This window comes from Sminthopsis crassicaudata, chromosome 4 (genome assembly GCF_048593235.1).
Source record: "Sminthopsis crassicaudata isolate SCR6 chromosome 4, ASM4859323v1, whole genome shotgun sequence".
Lineage (NCBI taxonomy): Eukaryota > Metazoa > Chordata > Mammalia > Dasyuromorphia > Dasyuridae > Sminthopsis > Sminthopsis crassicaudata.
The window spans coordinates 371,254,291-371,275,080 of NC_133620.1; the positions used below are offsets into that span (position 1 = coordinate 371,254,291).

Below are 20,790 nucleotides of genomic sequence, written 5' to 3' on the forward strand. Positions count from 1 at the left end.
GTCTATTGGAATTGTCTGAATCACCTCAAGCTAAGTCTATCACAGTTGATCATCGCATAATCTTGTTGTTGTTCTGTACAATGTTCTTTTGGGGAATCATCATTATGATCTATGTATGTCTTCTTTATAATCTATTATCTATTACAGGAAAACTCCGTAATCACTTCAAACAGATTCAATTTATAGTAAGATACAATCATGCTATAAAAAAAAGTCAGAAACTATTTCCACTCATATGAAAGAGTGTTCCAAATCACTACTGATCAGAGAAATGCAAATTAAGACAACTCTGAGATATCACTACACACCTGTCAGATTGGCTAAGATGACAGGAACAAATAATGATGAATGTTGGAGGGGCTGTGGGAAAACTGGGACACTGATGCATTGTTGGTGGAGTTGTGAAAGAATCCAACCATTCTAGAGAGCAATCTGGAATTATGCCCAAAAAGTTATCAAACTGTGGATACCCTTTGATCCAGCAGTGCTACTACTGGGCTTATATCCCAAAGAAATAATAAAGAAGGGAAAGGGACCTGTCTGTGCCAAAATGTTTGTGGCAGCTCTTTTTGTAGTCGCTAGAAACTGGAAAATGAATGGATGCCCAATCAATCAGAGAATAGTTGGGTAAACTATGGTATGTGAATGTTATGGAGTATTATTGTTCTGTAAGAAATGACCAGCAGGATGAATACAGAGAGGCTTGGAGTGACTTACTTGAATTGATGCTGAGTGGAATGAGCAGAACCAGGAGATCATTATACATTTCAACAACAATACTGTATGAGGATGTATTCTGATGGAAGTGGAAATCTTCAACAAAGAGAAGATCTAATTCAGTTCCAATTGATCAATGATGGACAGAATCAGCTACACCCAGAGAAGGAACACTGGGAAAATGAGTGTAAACTGTTTGTATTTTTATTTTTCTTCCCAGGTTATTTTTACCTTCTGAATACAATCCTTTCTGTGCAACAAGAAATTCATTTCTGCACACAGATATTGTATCTAGGATATATTATAACATATTTAACATGTATGGGACTGCCTGCCATCTAGGGGAGGGGGTGAAGGGAAGGAGGGGAAAATTTGGAACAGAAGTGAGTGCAAGGGATAATGTTGTAAAAAATTACCCATTGAAATTTCATTTCTTTCACGGAATTAAAAAAAATGATGGTGCTTTTAATATTTTGCTTTAAGTTTGCAATTGAATATATTTAACTTATATCAGATTGCTTCTGTCTTGGGGAGGGGAAGGGAAAAAATTTGGAACATAAAGCTTTACAAAAATGAATATTGGAAACTGTCTTTACTGTATTTGGAAAAATACAATAGTATTAAAAATAAAGTTTATAATTGATCCCAATCAAAGCTTTGTAAAGCAAGTGGTGCTATCCCCATTTTATATGAAGAAACAAACTCAGAGACAGGTAGTCTTGGGTAAAAAAAAACCAAAAAACAAATGTCAGAACACTTTCTGCCGTGCCAGCTGTCCCTTTGACAATCTAAGTCCGGTCTCTACCATAGAGTCATTGTCAGAAATTCATGAGGTGAAGATGTAAAATACTTTATAAAGTAAGCAGCTTTATAGAAAAGTAAGTGATTCTTGCCTTCAGTGTTAATAGTCAGAATCTACATCTCATGATTTAAAATATATTGAAAAACACTGATCTAGAGATGATACCACATAACAAATCAGGGACGAGGGTTGGGATGGCTGGAGAACAATAATCCAGAATTTACCATGAAACATATGCTTTATTTGGGGGAAGTAGGAGGAGTGTTTACAGGGTTCAGGGAATAGATGAAAATCACTATACAGCCCAAAGAAAGCACCTTCAATGGCTGATGCCCAGGAGTTCCTTAGAGTTCTCTTTCTTTTAAGGTATTGGGAATCCTATTGTTGCATTGCTGGTCAGTCATCTCAGTTATGTCCAACTCTCTATGACCCCATATGGAGTTTTCTTGGCGCAGATACTGGAGGAGTTTGCCATCACCTTTCTCAGCTTCTTTTACAGATGAGGAAACTGAGATAGACAGGGTTACATGACTTGCTCAGAGTCCCATAGCTACTAAGTATCTGAGGCTGGATTTGAACTCATGAAGATGAGGCTTCCCGACTCCAGACTCTGCCCTCTATCGCCACCTAGCTGCATGTTATTGGCTGGGTGGTCCTTTTTCTGCTGTCTCTCATCCCAGGTGGTGTGGAGATGGGCAATGACAAAAGGATTCTGATTTTTCAAATGATTGCAGCTCCAGGAGTAAATATTCTTCTCTGAGGATTTCCATCAAGGGCAGATCAAAGATAGAAAGACATGGAGATTCCAAGAGAAGGGGGAGAAGCGGGGCCACTTCAGACTTCTCACACTCTTTGTTTCACAGTCTGATGGGCAACAGGTGCTGTTCTTGCTGAGTGAAGCCTACTGTTGGCAGATGTGAGGAACTGCACTGGGCACAGCTGCAGTGAACTTGGCTCTTAGCATTGGAAGGGCATGGATTTCAATACTCGGAATGATATATCTCTGGGCATTTGGAAGGGTATGACTCTGGGCACTAGGACAACATGGTTTTAAGAATTTAGGAAGGGAACATTTAGGAGGGCATGGATCTGGGTATTTGGGAGTGTATAGCTCTGGGCATTTATGAGATCATAGCTCTGGATTTTTAGGATGGCATGGATCTGGAAACTTAGGAGGGCATGGATCTGGATTCTTAGGATGGCATAGATCAAGACATTTAGGAGGACATGACTCTGGACACTTAGGAGGACATGGATCTGGGCATTTAGAAGGGCATGGCTCTACATTCTTGGGGTGGCATCGATCTAGGCATTTAGGAGGACATAGCTCTTGATTCTTAGAATGGCATGGATCTGGACATTTAGGAGGGCATGATTCTGGATTCTTAAGATGGCATGGATCTGGGCATTTAGGAAGGCATGGCTCTGAATACTTAGGAGGGCAAGACTCTGGATACTTCAGATGGCATGGATCTTGGCATTTAGGAGGACATGAATCTGGGCATTTAGGAGGACATGGCTCTGGATAGCTAGGATGGCATGGATCTGAGCATGTGAAAAGATATGATTCTGAATTCTTGGGATAGCATGGATCTGGGCATTTAGGAGGGCATGGATCTGAATTCTTAGAGTAGCCTAGATCTGGGCATTTAGAAAGGAATGATTCTGGATTCTTAAGATGGCATGGATCTGGGCATTTAGGAAGGCATGGCTCTGAATACTTAGGATGGCAAAGCTCTGGATACTTCAGATGGCATGGATCTTGGCATTTAGAATGACATGAATCTGGGCATTTAGGAGGATAAGGCTCTGAACACTTAGGATTGCATGGATCTGAGCATGTGGAAGGGCATGGCTCTGGATTTTTAGGAGGGCATGGATCTGGACACCTAGGATTGCATGGATCTGAGCATGTAGAAGGGCATGGCTCTGGATTCTTAGGAGGGCAAGGCTCTGGATACTTAGGGTGACATGGGTCTTGGAACTTAGGATAGCATGGATCTGGGCATATAGGAGAATATACCTCTGAGCACTTGGATTGACATGATTTTTGGCATTTGGGAGAGCAGTGTTCTGGGCATTTAGAAGGGTATGAGAACTTGGAAGAGCATGGATTTGGGCATTTTGATTGGCAATACTGTGGGCCGCTTAGACATGGCTGTTTGCCCTGCTGCTGCTGCTGCTGCTGCTGCTGCTGCTGCTGCTGGCAGAACATCTCTCCTGGAATTCAGTGAATCTAAAAGAAATAGAGAGCAGTGTTCACATGAGGGAAGGAAAGAGAAGGAAAGGGAACAAGTTTTTATTAATCACCTACTATGTATCAGATACTGCTCTAAGTGTTTTATAAATATTATTTCAGACAAGTGTTTTGAAGGGCAGAAGGAACCAAAATCTGCATGCCTCGCTAGGTCATGATCTTAACAGTCTCTAGGATCAGAGTTTTGATGAAGAAATATGAAGGACATAAAGTCAGAAGCTTTAAATCTGTCCTAAGTCTGACACTCAACAGCTTTTGACTTTGGATAGATCACAATCTCCTTAATAATAAATTTTCTAATATGTGAAATAGCCATAAAATATTGTTTTATTTGCCTACTTACCTCATAGGGTTATTGTAAGGAAAACTCTATAAATTTTATCAGTTCCTCTGATATTATTATTTCTATACTAAAATCTTTCCCCAATACCTTATTATGGAAGGCTGATCTGGATTAACAAATGTTAGGGCAGAGAAGTACAAGCTCTAATTGAACCTTCCAGCCTGGCAGGGTTTCTAATGCAGGAAAACAGAAGATTTTTGTGTTGCCTGAGAACCAACCATGCTTAGTTCAGAAAAGGCTCATTACCAGAAAATGGGTCATCAAAAAATTATTTGGTGCTGGTGGTGGTGGATGCATGGAAACTCCTGAAGAGACTCTATTGAGTAATAGACCTGTTGGAGGCAATCTTGATAAGATCATGGTTTCTTTCATTTCTTCCAACACAATTCAACAAGCATTTATTGTCTATTTCTATTTGGTACTAGGGATTCAAGAAACCCTTCAACCTTGCTCCCTAGCAACTTACATTCTATTTAGGGGAAGAAATACAATGTTGAGATTAAAAAAAACCTGCTCCATTGGTAAGAAGCCAAAATTGACAAAGCTACAAGGTGAAGATCATGGCTTCTTGAAGGATCATTACTATCTGGAGACCAACTGAGTCCCACTCTTTTTTTACCTGTGCAAATTGGTCCTCTTCTTGCTAAATCTGTCTCTATAAGTCATTTTCCACTTTAGCCATTACCCTTCATCCCCATGTTCATGGTGGTACCAAATATCTCTAACATACTAAGTAAATCTTGCATAAAGCCAACCATGTCTCTGGACCTTGGTGCACCTGTGGATCAAATGTTTCAGGTAGTATAGGTAATAGTATGAAACTCAAATAGAAATGGGGGTAGAATGCCTTTGAATCATAAGATGCCATAAGGATTCCTGTGGGTTACATACTAATTTAGAAACCTGCTTATTAACATTATTTATATTTTATTGCATTTAAATTTTTGTAAAATATTTCCTAATTATTTTAATTTGGATTGGGCTGTACTCAGGAATATTGCTGGTCACATGCAGACAGTTTCAGATTTGATACTACTAGAATAGAGGACAAAACCCTGGACTGAAAGATGAGAGCTGGACCATAGCTTCTTTGTGCCTTAATTTCTTTATTTTTTTGTAATATTAAGAAGCTAGATTAAATGAACTCAAGACTTCCAGCTTTAACATTCCAGAGTCCTATAATTCTACAAATGCTAAATAAATCTGAGTAAATGTCACTGGGTTCTGGTCAACCTTATGATAATGTCACATCACCATTACTATCCTCATCACCATCACCACCAACCTCAGGTTCTTATTAAGTTCCCCAGGGCATTGTGCCAGGAACACAATTCTAGGGTCTCTTACGTTACCCGGACAGTTCATCCTTAAATGTGGGACTCTTAGCACATGAGGAAATTCTGCTCTAAACAAGAGACTCTTCTAAAGGAGAATAAGCCTACTGAATTCTCAAGAACTGACTTCTAGAGCTTTCCTAGATGTATCTTGTGCTTTTTATTTTTATTTATATTAAGTGAACTTCAAGACCACTTATGAAAATAAACAGCCAAAATAATACATTGCAGCTTCCTTCACCAAATTTCTCCAACTCTCTCATCTTCCAACTGAACCAAACACATGAGCATCAATTCCATTCCCAAGTAACTTAGGATTTCACTATTAAGAGATTTTAGTATTAGAGATTGTAGGATCATGGGATCATTGATTAAAAGCTTAACATGCCTTTAGAGTCCAAACCCCTTATTTTACAGATGTGAAAGAAGTTGTTCAAAGTCACATAGGTATTTAGTAAAGAAGGCAGAACTAGAACTACTGACCAGAAAATCCTATGAAATCTTAGCCATTTCATTTTATTTTAAGACTGATCCTAAATGATCCAAAACCCCATCCTTTATACAGAACTATATGGAATATAATAATATAATTATAATGATTAAATATTGTTATAATTATTAAGGGTTATAATTGTTAAATTATATTCAATTTATTCAATTAACTCCTGCTATAGATTATCCATTTGATCAATTTCATAGAATATCAAAACTGAAAGAGACCTTGAAGATCACCATTAGTGTTTCCTTTTGCAAAGGAAGAAATTAAGGCAAAAGGAAACAAAGAAGTAACTTGCCCAGTGATACATAGCTAGTTAATGGAAGAGTCAAGGTCTTCTGTTCTTCAATTCCAACATCCTCTCCATTGCCCCCACTATCTATGAGTTTTCCAGTTAATACCTCCTGAGCCACAGTGGGCCCCAGAGATATCAGACTCACCAGATGCTTCACAGCTGATCTGAGACCAAGTAGCAAATGGATGTCTGCAGAGTCTGTGAGAACCCCTTTATAGGGCTGGTAAGTCCTGCCCAGAAGCAGATTCAGCCCCAGGATGTGCTATCTCAATTATCTCCCTACCAAAATGCATTCCACCTGTAGTTTTGCAATGCCTTGTCAAATTCAGCCAGATCACAAAAATCTCCCTTTGTGGTGATCCTCCCAGGGGCAGTTGACAGCCTAGAGGTGATTCATCTCCCCAAGTCCCCACTTAACTTGTTTGCTTCTCCTTGTGGAAAACCTACTTTGAATCCAATCCATTCTCAGCCTGGTTAAAGGCCCTGAAGAGATGGGGGCAGCCTGTCCTTTTGCGATTAGTTTGAAGCAAAAAATCTCTTAAAATGGTAGGAAAGACTTTGAAGCCAGAAGGAATTTTAGTTATCTTGGAGCCTGCCTCATTTTTCAGATGAGTAAACTGAGGCTCAGAGAAATAAAGTGCTTTACCCATCATTTATTTGTGTTCCACTTCTGACAATATGCTAAGTAGAATATAAGCTTCTTGAAGGTGAGGGTTGTTTTTGTTTGTTTCCTCAGTACCTAACTCAAGGCCTGGCAGGCAGTTTTTACTTAATAAATATTTATTGAATTGAATTGATTAGGAGAACAAGAAATAATTTATGTCTCACATCTGTGGAGAAGGGAGGAATTTATGGTCAAAGAACTAGAGTACATTATGAAGTGCAGAATGAATCATTTTGATTACATTAAATTAATAAGGTTTTGCACAAACAAAATCAATTCAGGCAAGATTAGAAGGGAAGAAAAAAGCTGAGAAAAAATTTTTTACAGTGTTCTGATAAAAGCCTCATTTCTAAAATATACAAAGAATTGAATTGGACTTTTGTCCTCTGATCTCTAGTTAGTAAGTATCAAAGTCTGGATGTGAACTGAAGACCTCTTGCTAAAACTAATGCTTGTGAAATTCTATCTCTTCATAAAAACAAGACAACATCAACAATAACAATGATAATATTAATTTTTATATAGTACTCCAAGGTTTACATGTTATCTCATTTAATCCCCTCAACAACTCTATTAGGTTTGATGAGGGCGATAACCCCTTTAATATTCCTTGTCTGATCTACAACTTCCTTTCGGACTGACCTTTGATTTATAAGATCTGGTCAAAAACAACCTTTTGTGTTCCATAGGGAGAGATCAGTATCTGAGCCAGTTTGGGCTTGTATTTAGCCCCCACCAGATCTGAGCTGGCTTGGATTTTTCTCAACCCCCACTATCTGCTAAGGTTTCCCCAAAACAGTTTCTTCCTTATCTGAAAAGCCCGCCAAGAATTTCCCAATGCCCTAGGCTTCTTGAAGCAAATAAAAGAGCCAAGGTGGAATCATCCCTTGGCAGAGAGTTGAAACATGCCAGGCAACCATGCTTTGCATCAGAGACTCTCTGTCCCGCCGCTTGGGGTATATTTCCTTCTCTATTTAATGCCTTTCACTAACCAGACTTTAACCTTACTTCCAAACCCTACAATAAACCTCTTTTTATCAATCTAGGTTTTTCAGGCCTGTAAATTCATTTACAGGGGACTCTCGCCCCCGCTATACCTGATTTAACTTTGTATCCTTGCACCGAATCCAAAGGGGTTTCAGGGGAGCTCCATGTGACTCCCTGTACCCCAATCCTGCCACTAGACCTCAATTAATCCTAATTTTAATGAGGTATACACCTTGCCATTAGATATTTACCTCATCAGGTTGATATTATTATTCTCTATACAGATGAGGAAACTGAGGCTCACAGAGTTTAAGAGCCATGGACACACTATTAATAAGTGTTTGAGGCCAGATTTAAACTCAGGTCTTTCTGTTCTCTGGTACTACATTTTCTCTACTGGATAACTCATCTTCTCTCATCCTGGTGATATATTGGATCATACTAATGCATTATTCTGAATCTCCATGAGTAGCAAAATAAAAGCACCACAGGGAACTACTTGTTTACTCCCCCCTAATATTTGAAGAACATTTTCTACCAACTCTGACTATCTGCCCAAGGCCATCCAGTTCTATGATGAATCCCTGTTGGCTGAGTTTCCTACCGCTCCTCTTCATTCACATGGCATTGGGCTTACTCATGTAAAATATCATCCAGCTTCCTTCTGGTTATTTCTCCAAATGTACTGAGGGCACCAGGAAGTCCAGTCCCTATATTTTGGGCTCCTTTCCAGTTTTGACTTCACCTGCATATTCAATTCTTCTCTCTTCATCTTTTCCCACCAAGGGGTCAATTCTGAACCAGCTTCCATAGTGAGCAAGGGCCCTTTTGAAAATTATGAGGAAAATTCTGAACATTACAAAGGAATTGGAAATTGTGCCAAAGTTCTTCCCAAAGTTCATTTATGCTAAAATGAACATCTCCTTTACAACTACTTTAATGATAATTAGTTCTGCTCAAGAGTTTATGGCTTCTCCTTGCTACTTCTCAGATCACAGATAATCTGATCTCCAAGGCCCCTTTCCAACAAACTCAAGAGTTTTTCCATGATTATTCCCTCTGGAAGGGGCCTCTATATTATCTGATCTAATAAAATGTAATTGGAAGATATTTATCAAAATAAATTTAAAAAACAATAAAACATGGAAGACATTATGTTTTTAAACTAAATCAATGTGTAACTCTTAGGGATCCTTATGTATGAATTAGTTTTGCTCTAGAGATATACCAAACTCCTTCTCCACCTTACCCCACCTTCCACCCTCCATCCCCCCAAAATACCCAAACTTGAAAGGAATCTGGGTGGGGCAAGGAACTCGTATTAACTTTTTTCCTATTTTCCTATTTTCTTACATAGCCAAAAGCATCTGTGTTGAACCACTTCCAAACCAGGCATAGTTGGGCTTTAGTTCATATCCATCCAAAATATATCCTTAAAACACCATATGTATTTTCACACAGTTCTCTTCCTTTTCCTCTCCAAAGTGTCAACCCTCTGCCTGAGATCATTTATTTCTTTGCATTTAGAAAAAAAGTCCCAAGTGGCTTCATTTCAGGAGAGGCTGAGGTTCTCTTATTTGCATTTTCCTTTTTCTCATATTATTGCTAATGTATATCTATATTTGGACTTCCATTCTTCTCTCTAAATTCATAGATTAAAAGGCCTAAAGCTAGAAGGGATTGTAAAGACCGTCAAATCTATTTAACAGTAGGGGAACTGAGGCACAGTTTAAGTTATTTGTCTAGGGTCTCATAGCAAGGAAGCATTTGAGACTGTGTTTAAATCTAGATCTTTATTTCTCAAAGTTCTGGGCTCTATCTACTCATACTGAAATATTAAAATGTATAAATATTATACTATTTTTGTCTGTATTTTGTTAGGCTAAATTTTAAAGTAAAGTTGTAGGGCATTTAAACCATATATTCTGATAAAATGTTCTCTGGCACTTACTGTGGATTTATTTAGGTAAACCTTAGCTTGTAATTTTGGGATCCCTGTTTTTGTTTGTTTCTTTTTGAGACTGAGTCTCCCTGTCATGTCTAGTTAAAAGTTTAGTAATTACTCACAAGCTTCCCCACACTCTGATTCTGATCTTGGCCAGTTTGTCCTTCCTTAAGGCAGCCTGGTATCTTTTTTCTCCTCTCCTCTCTAGGAACCCCCCATATTGGTGCCAGACTTGATGAGGATACCTGGGTTGGCCTTAGCATCATTGTAATTCGAAACTCCTGAGCTTAACCAGCCTCTCCTTCTCTCATTGCAAAGATTATAGGTGCAAGCCTACACACATGACTTGATTTTTTTTAAAACAAAAAAGTCTAGTTATCCCAAAGTTAAAACTTTCTATTGATTTGTAGTTAAATGCTTGAATTAGTTCTCTCTTGTTTTAAAATGGCACTTAAAAAAACAAACAAACAAACAAACAAAAAAAAACCTCTGAGGCCAGTTAGGTGGTGCAATGGATAGAGCACCAGCCCTGAAGTCAGGAAGACCTGAGTTCAAATCTGACCTTCAACACTTAGCACTTCCTAGCTGTGTGACCTTGGGCAAGTCACTTAACTCCAATTGCCACAGCAAAAAAAAAAAAAAATCAAAACAAACAAACCAACTCAAAAACCTCTGAATGGAATTTGTGATATGATTGATTTAGCTTTAAGAAACTATAATTTTCTTATTTGGGAGTTGGAAGTATTTTTGTGTGTGTGTGTGTTTCTTTTAAGAGGGAATGGCTGATGAGCAGCAATGAAGAGCTAAATGAGATTTGAAAACAGGAATGGTTATAGTTGGTTGGGGTCCATAAGGACCTAAGCATCCTTAGTCTTCAAATGCTCTTTATCTTTTAGAAGAAATATTTCTTATTGAAATATTAAAATTATCATGTACTTGTGGAATTTCAATGCAGTGAATAGAGTGCCAGGTCTGGAGTCAAGGAGATTCATCTTCCTGCATTCAAATCTGGTCTCAGACACTTACTGTCTGTGTGATTGTGGGCAAGTTGCTTCACCCTGTTTGCCTCAGTTTCCTCACCTGAAAAATGAATTGGAGAAGGAAATGGCAAACTACTTTGATATCTTAATTTAAAAAAAAACCCCAATGATTAGACAACAACAACAAAAGATGACATTTTACTAAAACAGTTCCAAAATGCTGGAGCACAAAGACTTATTTACATGTTGTGGTAAGTATACAGATCTAGGCTGAGTAAATTCAGTACTTTTGTTTTGTCCTCAGTGAGAAATTTCTCATTACAAGAATTCCATAGTTTTTCCTATTAAATTTTTATTGCAGAGTAAAATTTTGGTTTATGAGTCACAAAAGCATTTGAACTGCAATTAGCTATCTTTCAGCACTTAGCACAGTGTAGGCTGTGCCACATAGTAGGCACTTAACACTTCTTGATTGACTGATTTTGCAAGACAATTTTTAAACCAAGTACTCACTATTAACATCAGATGTTTTTCCATTGTTAATGAAAGCACGTTTGAAGGAGTGACTTATGACTATGAAAGTAAGATGAGAAATATTACCTCTCAAGTTCACCATCAGTGACATATTGGACAAGTTATTTAACCTCCTTGGACGTCAGTTTCCTTTAAAAAGAGAGAGGGATGTAGAAGAGATGACCTCTAAAATCCTTCCAAACTCTTTGTGTATGAGTCTATTGTAGCACTCCCAAACAGCAATTCTTCCAAACTGTTTTTGCCCTAGAGTGCTGGGTCTCAAAGAGGCAGCTGTTACTTTGACTTAAAGGTACATTATTGGTGAACTACTTCTAAAATTATATATAGCTTAAAGACCCTCAACAATGAGATTTCTATAACAATTCTCCAGTTGACACACATATTTTATTAAAGGCATTTCCTAAAATGACATAATAAAAACAGTAACTACAAAACATTCCTCCCACAAACTTGGGGTACACTATACCACAAATACAAATAGTATTTATTAGAAGAGTGACCACAAACAAAACAAAAAGTCTTATACAGGCAAAGAAATAGATAGACAAAGAAAGGAGAAAAAGAGACAGAGACACAGAGAGAAAGAGAAAGGCAGAGGTGGAAAGAGACAGAGACACAGAGAGAGATCAAGAGATAGAGACAGAAAGAGATCGAAACAAAGAGAGACAGATAGAGACAGCGACAGAGATAGAGACAGAAACAAAGACAAGGGAGAGACAGAGAGAAATAGAGAGAGACACACAGACAGACAGAAACAGAGAGAGAATTAGAGATAGAGAAAGAGACAGAGACAAAGAAAGTGAGAAAAACAGAAGCAGAAAGAAACAGGGACACAGAGAGAGAGACAGAGAAAAGGGGAAAGAGAAAGAGAAGGAGAGAGGAGAGGGAGAGAAAAAGAGTTAGAGACAGGGACAAAGAAGCAAAAGAAAGAAAGACTAAAGTGAAAGAAACAGGCAGAGACAAAGACAGAGAGAGAGAGACAGAAAGAGAGAGAGAGAAAGAGAGAGAGAGAGAAACAGAGAGAGAGAGAGAGAGAGAAGAAGGAGAGAGAGAAAAGAGGGAGAGAGAGAAAAGAGGGAGAGAGAGAAGGAGGAGGGAGAGAGGGAGAGAGAGAGAAGAGAAGAGAAGAGAAGAGAGAATACTATTGATGACACAAATTGTGAACTTGGATAATTGGGAAGTCACAATAATAAGGGGGGAAAGCTTCTGGAGGAAAATACAAGTTTGCTTTTGAACATGTGAATTTACATTATCTACAGAATTTCCACTTTGAAATTCTAAGCTGGACAAGTCATTGGCCTGATTCCCAGAGTCTTCTCTGCTCTTCTTCATGATCAGGGTAGCTCTCTCTTAAGTCCATAGCTAGTTGTTGTTTTCTTCTTCTTCTTCTTTCTTCTTCTTCTTCTTCTTCTTCTTCTTCTTCTTCTTCTTCTTCTTCTTCTTCTTCTTCTTCTTCTTCTTCTTCTTCTTCTTCTTCTTCTTCTTCTTCTTCTTCTTCTTCTTCTTCTTCTTCTTCTTCTTCTGCTTCTTCTTCTTCTTCTGCTTCTTCTTCTTCTTCTTCTTCTTCTTCTTCTTCTTCTTCTTCTTCTTCTTCTTCTTCTCTTTCTTCTTCTAACTTCTTCCTTTTTTTTTTTTTTTAACTACTTAAGGGTCATATTTCTCGAATATACTTCCTCCTTCAAGTTACTGTCTTTCTGTATACATGTTTGTTTGGAACACATATCTTTGATCCTTCAGTTATGTCTTGAACTCTAATTGAACCAACAAACTCTTCAAATACTATGCATGTCACTACTAGATACTATAGCCTATGGAGAAGGAGAGAGAAGTCTAATCTTCCCCACTCCTCAGTAATCTACCCAAGCCAATTTAAACCTGCTCTCCTACTTTTGAAACTCTCTTTAGCTGTGAGTTCAATGGCTAGAACATAAATTCAGCCTTAGAGACTTACTAGATGTGTGATGCTAGGCAAGTCACTTAACCCTGTTTGCATCAATTTCCTCAACTCCAAAATGGGGGTAAAAAAAAACAGGATTGTTATGAGGATCAAATAAGATAATATTTATAAAATGTCCTTAGCAAACATCTGACACATAGTAAACATTATATTAATAACTATTTCCTTTCTGTTTTCTTGACCTCTCACTGGGCTCTGTTTTGCTTATTAGTGTTGAACTAATAAATTGAAATGAAAGTGTTGAACTAGATGACCCATAATGTACCTTCTACTCTTTAATTCTATAACCTCATTATAAAGCTTAATATTTAAATTACAGAAGAATACATTATCAAATCTCCTGAGCCGTCAGTTGGGGAATAGTCTGTGGGAAAGTAAAGGTAAAACAAGAGACCCATGGAAGAAATGGCATTGAATGCAGGGATGACTTTAATATTTTCATTTGTGTAGTAATAGTGTGAGCATCTCACTTTACTGAAGTCATTAGCTTTATTATCACTTCTTGCTTTACATAAGTTTTCAACGGCTAATGAAAGGTTAATTTTACCAAAAGAGGTTTCAAGTAAGCAATGGAAGATGTTAAGACTGGGGACCTCCTGGCCCAAGGAAGAGTTAGATAGAAAAGATGAGATCGTGACAGAATAATTTTTGAGCCTACTTGAAAGTGTGAAATCTGTTGCTCAGTGTAGGAGACATCAGAAACATTGAGATGTCATTAGATTACTTTTGGGAGGTCACTTATCCTTGGTTGTGGGAGTGAAGGGGGAAATAGAACAGGCAGAACAGACAGTGAAGGTCTGCTTATCTGGGTGTAACTTTAGAGGAGGGGAAGAGGGGGAGGAAATCATCATCTGGTAACATCTCATTTTAATTTATTATTTTTTATAATTTAGTCTTGAGTCTGTGATGCTAGTTTCAGTTCTGATAAAGGATGAGAGGGTTTTTGAGGTCACTCTAAAATTTGCTACTCAGAATAAAGCTCTAATTGCCCTGCCCGAGATAGATAATGAATCTTGGCTGCTACAAAAAGTTAGAAAGTCTATATATAGAATCAGGTATAGATTTTTGACTGCAGTCCTGGCCAGGATCTCTAGAGATAGGAGAGATGCCAAAGCAGGTATTCAGTAATTGCTGGGAAATGATTATTCCAGTTCCAAGATGCCCTGAGAAAGAACCAATTCCCTCCAAACAAGGTAAGCTGAAGATAAAGAGGCTGTACTACAATGCTAGCCCTTTAAATGAAGAGTTGAGCTGTGGAGAAGACCAGACCAAACCCATTTTTTGCTCCCAAACCCACCCTAATCCTCCCAGTCATAGAGATTCACAACTTAGATACTTAAAGTGTCATCATCAATTTCTCTGTCTCTGTCTCTGTCTCTGTCTCTGTCTCTCTGTCTCTCTGTCTCTGTCTCTGTCTCTCTGTCTCTGTCTCTCTCTCTCTCTCTCTCTCTCTCTCTCTCTCTCTCTCTCTCTCTCTGTCTCTGTCTCTCTGTCTCTGTCTCTGTCTCTGTCTCTCTCTCTCTCTCTCTCTCTCTCTCTGTCTCTGTCTCTGTCTCTCTGTCTCTGTCTCTCTCTCTCTCTGTCTCTCTCTCTCTCTCTCTCTCTCTCTCTGTCTTTGTCTCCCTCTGTTTCTCTCTGTCTCTTTCCTCCCTTCTTTATCCCACCCCCCTTTACCTCCTTTCTTTCCTTTTACTTTCTGCCTACTTTCTATCTGACTCTGTTTTCATCTGTCATTACCCATATCAATTGCCAAGTTCTATTGATTTTACCTTCTCAATACTTCTTTATAACCTTTTCCTCCAGTGTCCACAAATGCAAACTCTCAAGTTGCTTCATTTTCAGGAGAGGTTGAGGTTCATTCCTTTGCATTTTCCTTTATCTCATATTATTGTTAATGCACATCTGTACTTGGACTTCTATTATTCTCTCTAAATTCATAGACTACAAGGCCTAAAACTAGAAGGGTAGTCGAAGCCATCAAATCTATTTATCACTGGGGGGAATTGAGCACAGGTTAAGTGACTTATCCAGGTTTTTTTTTTTTTTTAAGATACTTTGGACAAGAATTGTGCAGTCTGAGAAAGAATGGAAGCATTCTGATATATGTGAGGAACAGCCAAGATCCCACCATTTCTCTTGATGGCAGCTTACTGACAATGAGATCATGAGACCAATATCTCCATAAATACTTTCTTTGAACACCTAAACCTATAGAGCATTGGTCAATATCTCATCCAGTCTTCCTGAAAATCAAGGATTGAGATTCTTAGCAGATTCCTAAGGTATCAAGGAAACTAGAACAGCAAAATCTTGTTCATCTCTGGTGGTGAGAATAGGAAGTGCAATCTGGAGGAGTAAGATGACCATGTTGGTCACCTTTTCCCAAGTTTTTCCATATTGGGGAAAGACAATTTCCTTTTTTTACCCCCATCTAAAATATATCTTCAGAGATGCCATATAAGAAGACAGAGGCACAAATATTTGCTCCTGGAAAAAGAAATATAAAGAAAAAAATAAAGAAAATAAATAGCAGAATAATTAGAAGGAAAATTCTTGGGAATAAAGAAGATAATCTTTAATTAATTATTTCCTATTTCTCATGTATATATCTTGTTCATACAAAGTTTTCACATGTTGTCTCCTTAATTAGATAGTGAACTCCTTGAGGACTGGAGGTATCTTTTGCCTTTCTATGCATCCCCAAAGTTTAGCACAGTAGTGCCTGGCAAATAGTAGGTGCTACTCTGATCAGAGAGAGTGAGTGAGTGAGTGTGTGTGTGTGTGTGTGTGTGTGTGTGTGTGTGTGTATTTAACAGGGATAGAGGGATTGAGAATGAGAATGAAGTAAAGGTGGATAGGAAAACTGAATATAGAAGGCAGAGACCCATGATCAATGATATCTAGTAGCCAGCTAAATGTTACACTCTCGAAATGGAGAATCTGTCTCACTAAAAATGTACAATTTAGCATGTAGCTGTGATGTACAAAATGATGAGTGATGGTGATTAACCCGTTATTTTGTGTCAAATACAAGGTTTTATGTTGAGTAAGCAGAGTATGTTTTGTTTTGTTTCATTTTATCCCTCTGGTGAAAGCTTTCTTTGTAAGATAATTTCAGCATTCTTTCCTACTAAAAAAGTTTTACTGCAAAACAAATTTTCCTACTGTGAATCACATAGGTATTTAAAATAACTTTAGACAGTCCTCTGCAAAATAATTCTCAGATGAATGTTTGTCATTTGAACCAGATATTTTCAACTGTGAGAATGTTTAAATGAAAATTATATAAACTGGCCAGAGCAATGAGAAATCATTCTTTTGTTTCATCCAGAATAGTCATTTCATAGTTCCACCAATAGTACCTTTATTACATAATAGCTAGCTTTTATTCAGCATATTAATGTTGGCAAAGCATTTTATATATGTTAACTCATTTGATCTTTCATACAAATCTGTAAAGTAGATGCTATTTTTATTCCCATTTTATAGATGAGAAAACTGAGACTGAGGAAATTAATTTTGCACAACATCACAAACATCTGAGATAATATTTGAACTCAGATTTTCCTAACTACAGGTTCAACACCCTCACCCAGGTTGCATAAGTATGCTTGTCTTTCCATAATGTCTCCCAACATTTGCCAATTTTTGGGGTGTGAGATGAAATATCAGAATTGTTTTTATTAATGTTCTTAATGTATAGCTCCCAGAATGAAATACAATACTTCAGAGAAGGTAAATATAGTATACTTACCTAGTATATTATAGTATATCAGTATACCTAATATACTTTGTATGGCAGAATTATAGCCTAGAAGTTACACCTCTCTTACTTTACTCTTTATAAGATCCTTTCCTTCATTTAAGACTTAAATCGGGTTCTATCTTCTAGATTAGGGGTGGAGAATCTTTTTTTTCTGCCAAGGGCCATCTGGATATTTATAACATCATTTGTAGACCATACAAAATTATCAATTTACAAAACTCAAGCAGTGGGAGGTTGTTGTACCTGACATTCAGCTCATCATTGCTTTTGGTTGCCTTATCAAATGATTTCATGGGCCTTAAATTGCCAACAGGCCAGAAGTTCTCCATCCCCTATTCTAGATTTCTTTCTGGGAAAATGGGATGTGTCTAAAGAAGCTAAAGTGGATCACAAGGAATTCATTAATTAACTTAGAGTTTTAGAAAAAACATACAGAAGATAGAAATAAGACCAGTTACTTTAAGATGAGTATAAAAGCATGATAAAAGCCTGTAAAAACAATGACAGGAAGGCTAAAGTTTAATATTAACTGAAGCTAAGAACAGCAAAATGGAAGAGCAAAAACAGTAAAGAGGGAGTTGATATCCAAGATAAGTAAAAGATAGAAAGAAAGCGTCTAGTTGTCCTTAATGCTATCAGATCTCTTGAGTCAAATGAATGAATGAATGATATATCACATCATATCATTGGAAACTAAAAGAATTGGCAGATATAGGTAATGAGTCACTATCAGCAATATTTGAACAATCCTGGAAAATGAGAGAGAAAATGCTGTTGTGTTATTGTCTGTTCTTTATTCTCAAAAAGGATCATGACATTGGGAAGATGATGTTATGACTCTCAGGTGAATTGGATTTAAGTGAGGCAAGGCTGTGCAAAGTCACTAGCCTTCTTCTTTCCTGAGCCATGTAGGTCCAGTAGCAAGATATAAATCAGGCCTTGAATGCAGTGGGAGACCTTGGCCTTTTTAGGCTAAGATCTTTTTTAGGTCTCAGTTTGTCTGAGACAATTCCCATTTAGTGATTAAGGGTACGAAATAAAGCAAAAATGACTTCTTTTCCCTAGTCCAAAAAATCAGTTTTGGAGGGAAAGGCCCTCTGAGTTTTTGGCCCAAACAGAAATAATTGTAATTTACATTCACTCTGAACCATCAGAATCCAAAAACTGATGAAGAAAGGCTAGGGCTGGGGGCTGTTGTTAGCCAATCAGTGAGAATCAGAGTGATTTAAGTTCAAGGCATTTTCCTTGTGAAAAGAAATCCAGTCTGTAAACTACAAGGTATGTTTTGAAGTTTAAGCAATCAAAATTTATAATCTTTTAGGCAGAGTACCCATAAATAAGGATAACAAAAAACTGGAGAAAGCCAAATACTGGGAAGATAATAGAATGTGAAAGACTATAAACTATTAAGCTTGACTTTGATTCTTCTCAACCTGGGAGGTTGGGATAGTGGGCAACAGTAGACCTTCTAGAAAAGGCTACCATTGTACAAAGTACAGGTGAGACAGATTAGTGCAAATAATGAATACCCTGTCATATGTATTCAATTCTGCATTACTTGAAGTTCTAATTACATTAAATATGGTAATTGACACCAGCCCTATGGAAATATGCAGAGTGATCTCTAATAATTAGAATACTTCAGAGTAATCATTAGTCACACTAATTAGTACTTAGCTGTAGCAGAAATAACATATAGGATAGCTATTTATTTTATTCACCCTATCGTAATGCTTAAAACACAAGCATTTATTAACCAAGGCTTAAAGTAGTAATTCATCTTTTCAATTATATCACTCCAGGGGATGAAGACAAGATGTTTCACTTTTTCCTTTGACCTGTGATACCTGCACAATTCACATGTAGCCAACCAAACAAAGCTTCAGTTTTCTTAGGCCTTTCATCTATACTTTCTAGAGCATTTTTCTGAAGGTGGTCATAACCTTTTCCTCTGAGAAGGAGCTTTTCTTGGGAAGACTAGAAGAAACTAATCTTTTGAATTCTCTAGTTCATTGGGTAGATACCCAGACTAAAACCATGTATTTTAGGGCCTATTATTGGTTAACTGTGGCCTGAGAAAGAAACATAAAAAGGAAGAGGCAGCCAAGGACTAAAGACCCAGACTCAGGCTCCTCTAGGCAATATTTGTTATCAGTGCTTTATGATTGCAGCTTGTGTAGTTATTTCTGAAAAGCAAAAGGGAAATAAAATCTCTTCTCCACTGGGAAATCCAAGGTATAAACTTGCCAAAAATATGTTCAAAAGATATCTATCTAGATATCTAGATAGACCTATCTGTTTATCTATCTATCTATCAATCTATCTATCTATCTATCTATCTAGATATACATATACTATATATACAGTAAGTACATTAAGTAGCTTTTCCTTTTGGATCCTTTGAATCCTGAGAAGCTATTCCTGTTTCTGATTCTAATGCTCTTTGACACTGTTTCCCAGTCTTGTCTTGAGGATAAAGGAAACAAGCAAGAGCCTCTGATGCATGTATCTCTTAGAAAGGATCCAGAGTGTGTCTTATCAAAAGAGATCTAGCTCCATGGGAAAAACTCCAGGTGAGTATGCCATTATATGAAAAAAGTCTATAGTAGCTCATTAAAGATATGGTTGATGATCTAGTAAGGGAAGCAATGATTACAGAGTCAGCTTGATTTCATGAAGAATAAGTCATGTTATATATTGGATTACTTGCCATCTAGGAGAGGGGAAAGGGGAAGAGGGAAAATTGAAACACAAGGTTTTGCAAGTCTTTTTTAATATCCTTTTTTTTTTTGATTTTGCAAGTCTTAATGTTGAAAAATTATCCATACATATGTTTTGAAAATAAAGAACTCCAAAAATATGAAAAAAGTAGATCATATTAGATATAATTTTCTTTTTCTTGATAGAGAAATTTGGGGGATTTGTTATATAGAGCGTTTATCTAGATCTCAGTAAGACTTTTTGGTAAGGTATATCATGTTATTTTTGTGAAGGAAATGGAGAGAGTTAGACTAAATGATAATGCAATCAGATAGAGAAATGGTTTGTTGGCTGGACTCAGAGAGTGATCATTTATTGTCATCATGGTGGTAGTTTTTCATTGGTTATCCCCATGGAGTTGCTCTTGGCCCAGTGCTGTTAAAAATTTTTGTCACTTATTTGGATAAAGGCATACATATAAAAATAATAAAATTTAAAGATGACTTTAAGCTAGTAAGTAACTAACATACTGAGTCAAAGAGCCAGGATCCAAGGAGACCTTGAAAGGCTAAAAGACTGAATTAAATCTACTAGGATGAAATTCAATAAGGTTAAAAGTAAAGTCACATACCTAACATCTTTATTATGGGGGAGGCAGGATTAACTAACAATATGAAAAAGATCTAGAGGTTTCAGTGAACTTCAAACTTAGTATAAATCAATAGTGTGATGTAGCAGCCAAAAAAAAGTCCCAAATGTGAATTTTGGTTACATTAAGAGAAGGATACCATTCCAGAATAAGAAAGTCATGGACTTTTTGTGCTCTGCCCTTGTCAAACACCATTTAGAGTATTGTGTTAAAATCTAGGCACCACAATTTAAGAAGGACACTGGTCAACAGGAGAGTGTCTAAATGAATTCAACCAGAATGGTGAAGGACTTTAAGTTCATGTTCTGAGAAGAAATAAAGAAACAGAGAATATTGACTCAAGAGAAATGAAGATTCATGAGAA

The 20,790-nt window shown here is 37.2% G+C and overlaps 1 protein-coding gene across 2 annotated transcripts; it reads right to left on the reverse strand.

Annotated features, from left to right (window-relative positions):
• Positions 1 to 1,738: 1,738 nt before the first annotated feature.
• LOC141541366 (uncharacterized) lies at positions 1,739 to 10,045 on the reverse strand. Of its 2 annotated transcripts, none has more exons than XM_074265503.1 (2): positions 9,963 to 10,045; positions 1,739 to 3,755 (listed from the first exon to the last, which is right to left on the reverse strand). In XM_074265503.1, exon 2 carries the CDS (start codon positions 3,732 to 3,734, stop codon positions 2,649 to 2,651), a length of 1,086 nt encoding a protein of 361 aa, XP_074121604.1. In that variant the 5' UTR covers positions 3,735 to 3,755; positions 9,963 to 10,045; the 3' UTR covers positions 1,739 to 2,648. The 2 variants fall into 2 exon arrangements, with proteins under 2 accessions (XP_074121604.1, XP_074121605.1); XM_074265504.1 differs by lacking the exon at positions 9,963 to 10,045 and adding an exon at positions 6,390 to 6,472.
• Positions 10,046 to 20,790: the final 10,745 nt, after the last annotated feature.

What these genes read in the sequence shown, in the direction of transcription:
- LOC141541366 (XM_074265503.1), bottom strand. Translation starts at nt 3,734, where the DNA reads ATGTTCTGCCAGCAGCAGCAGCAGCAGCAGCAGCAGCAGCAGCAGCAG.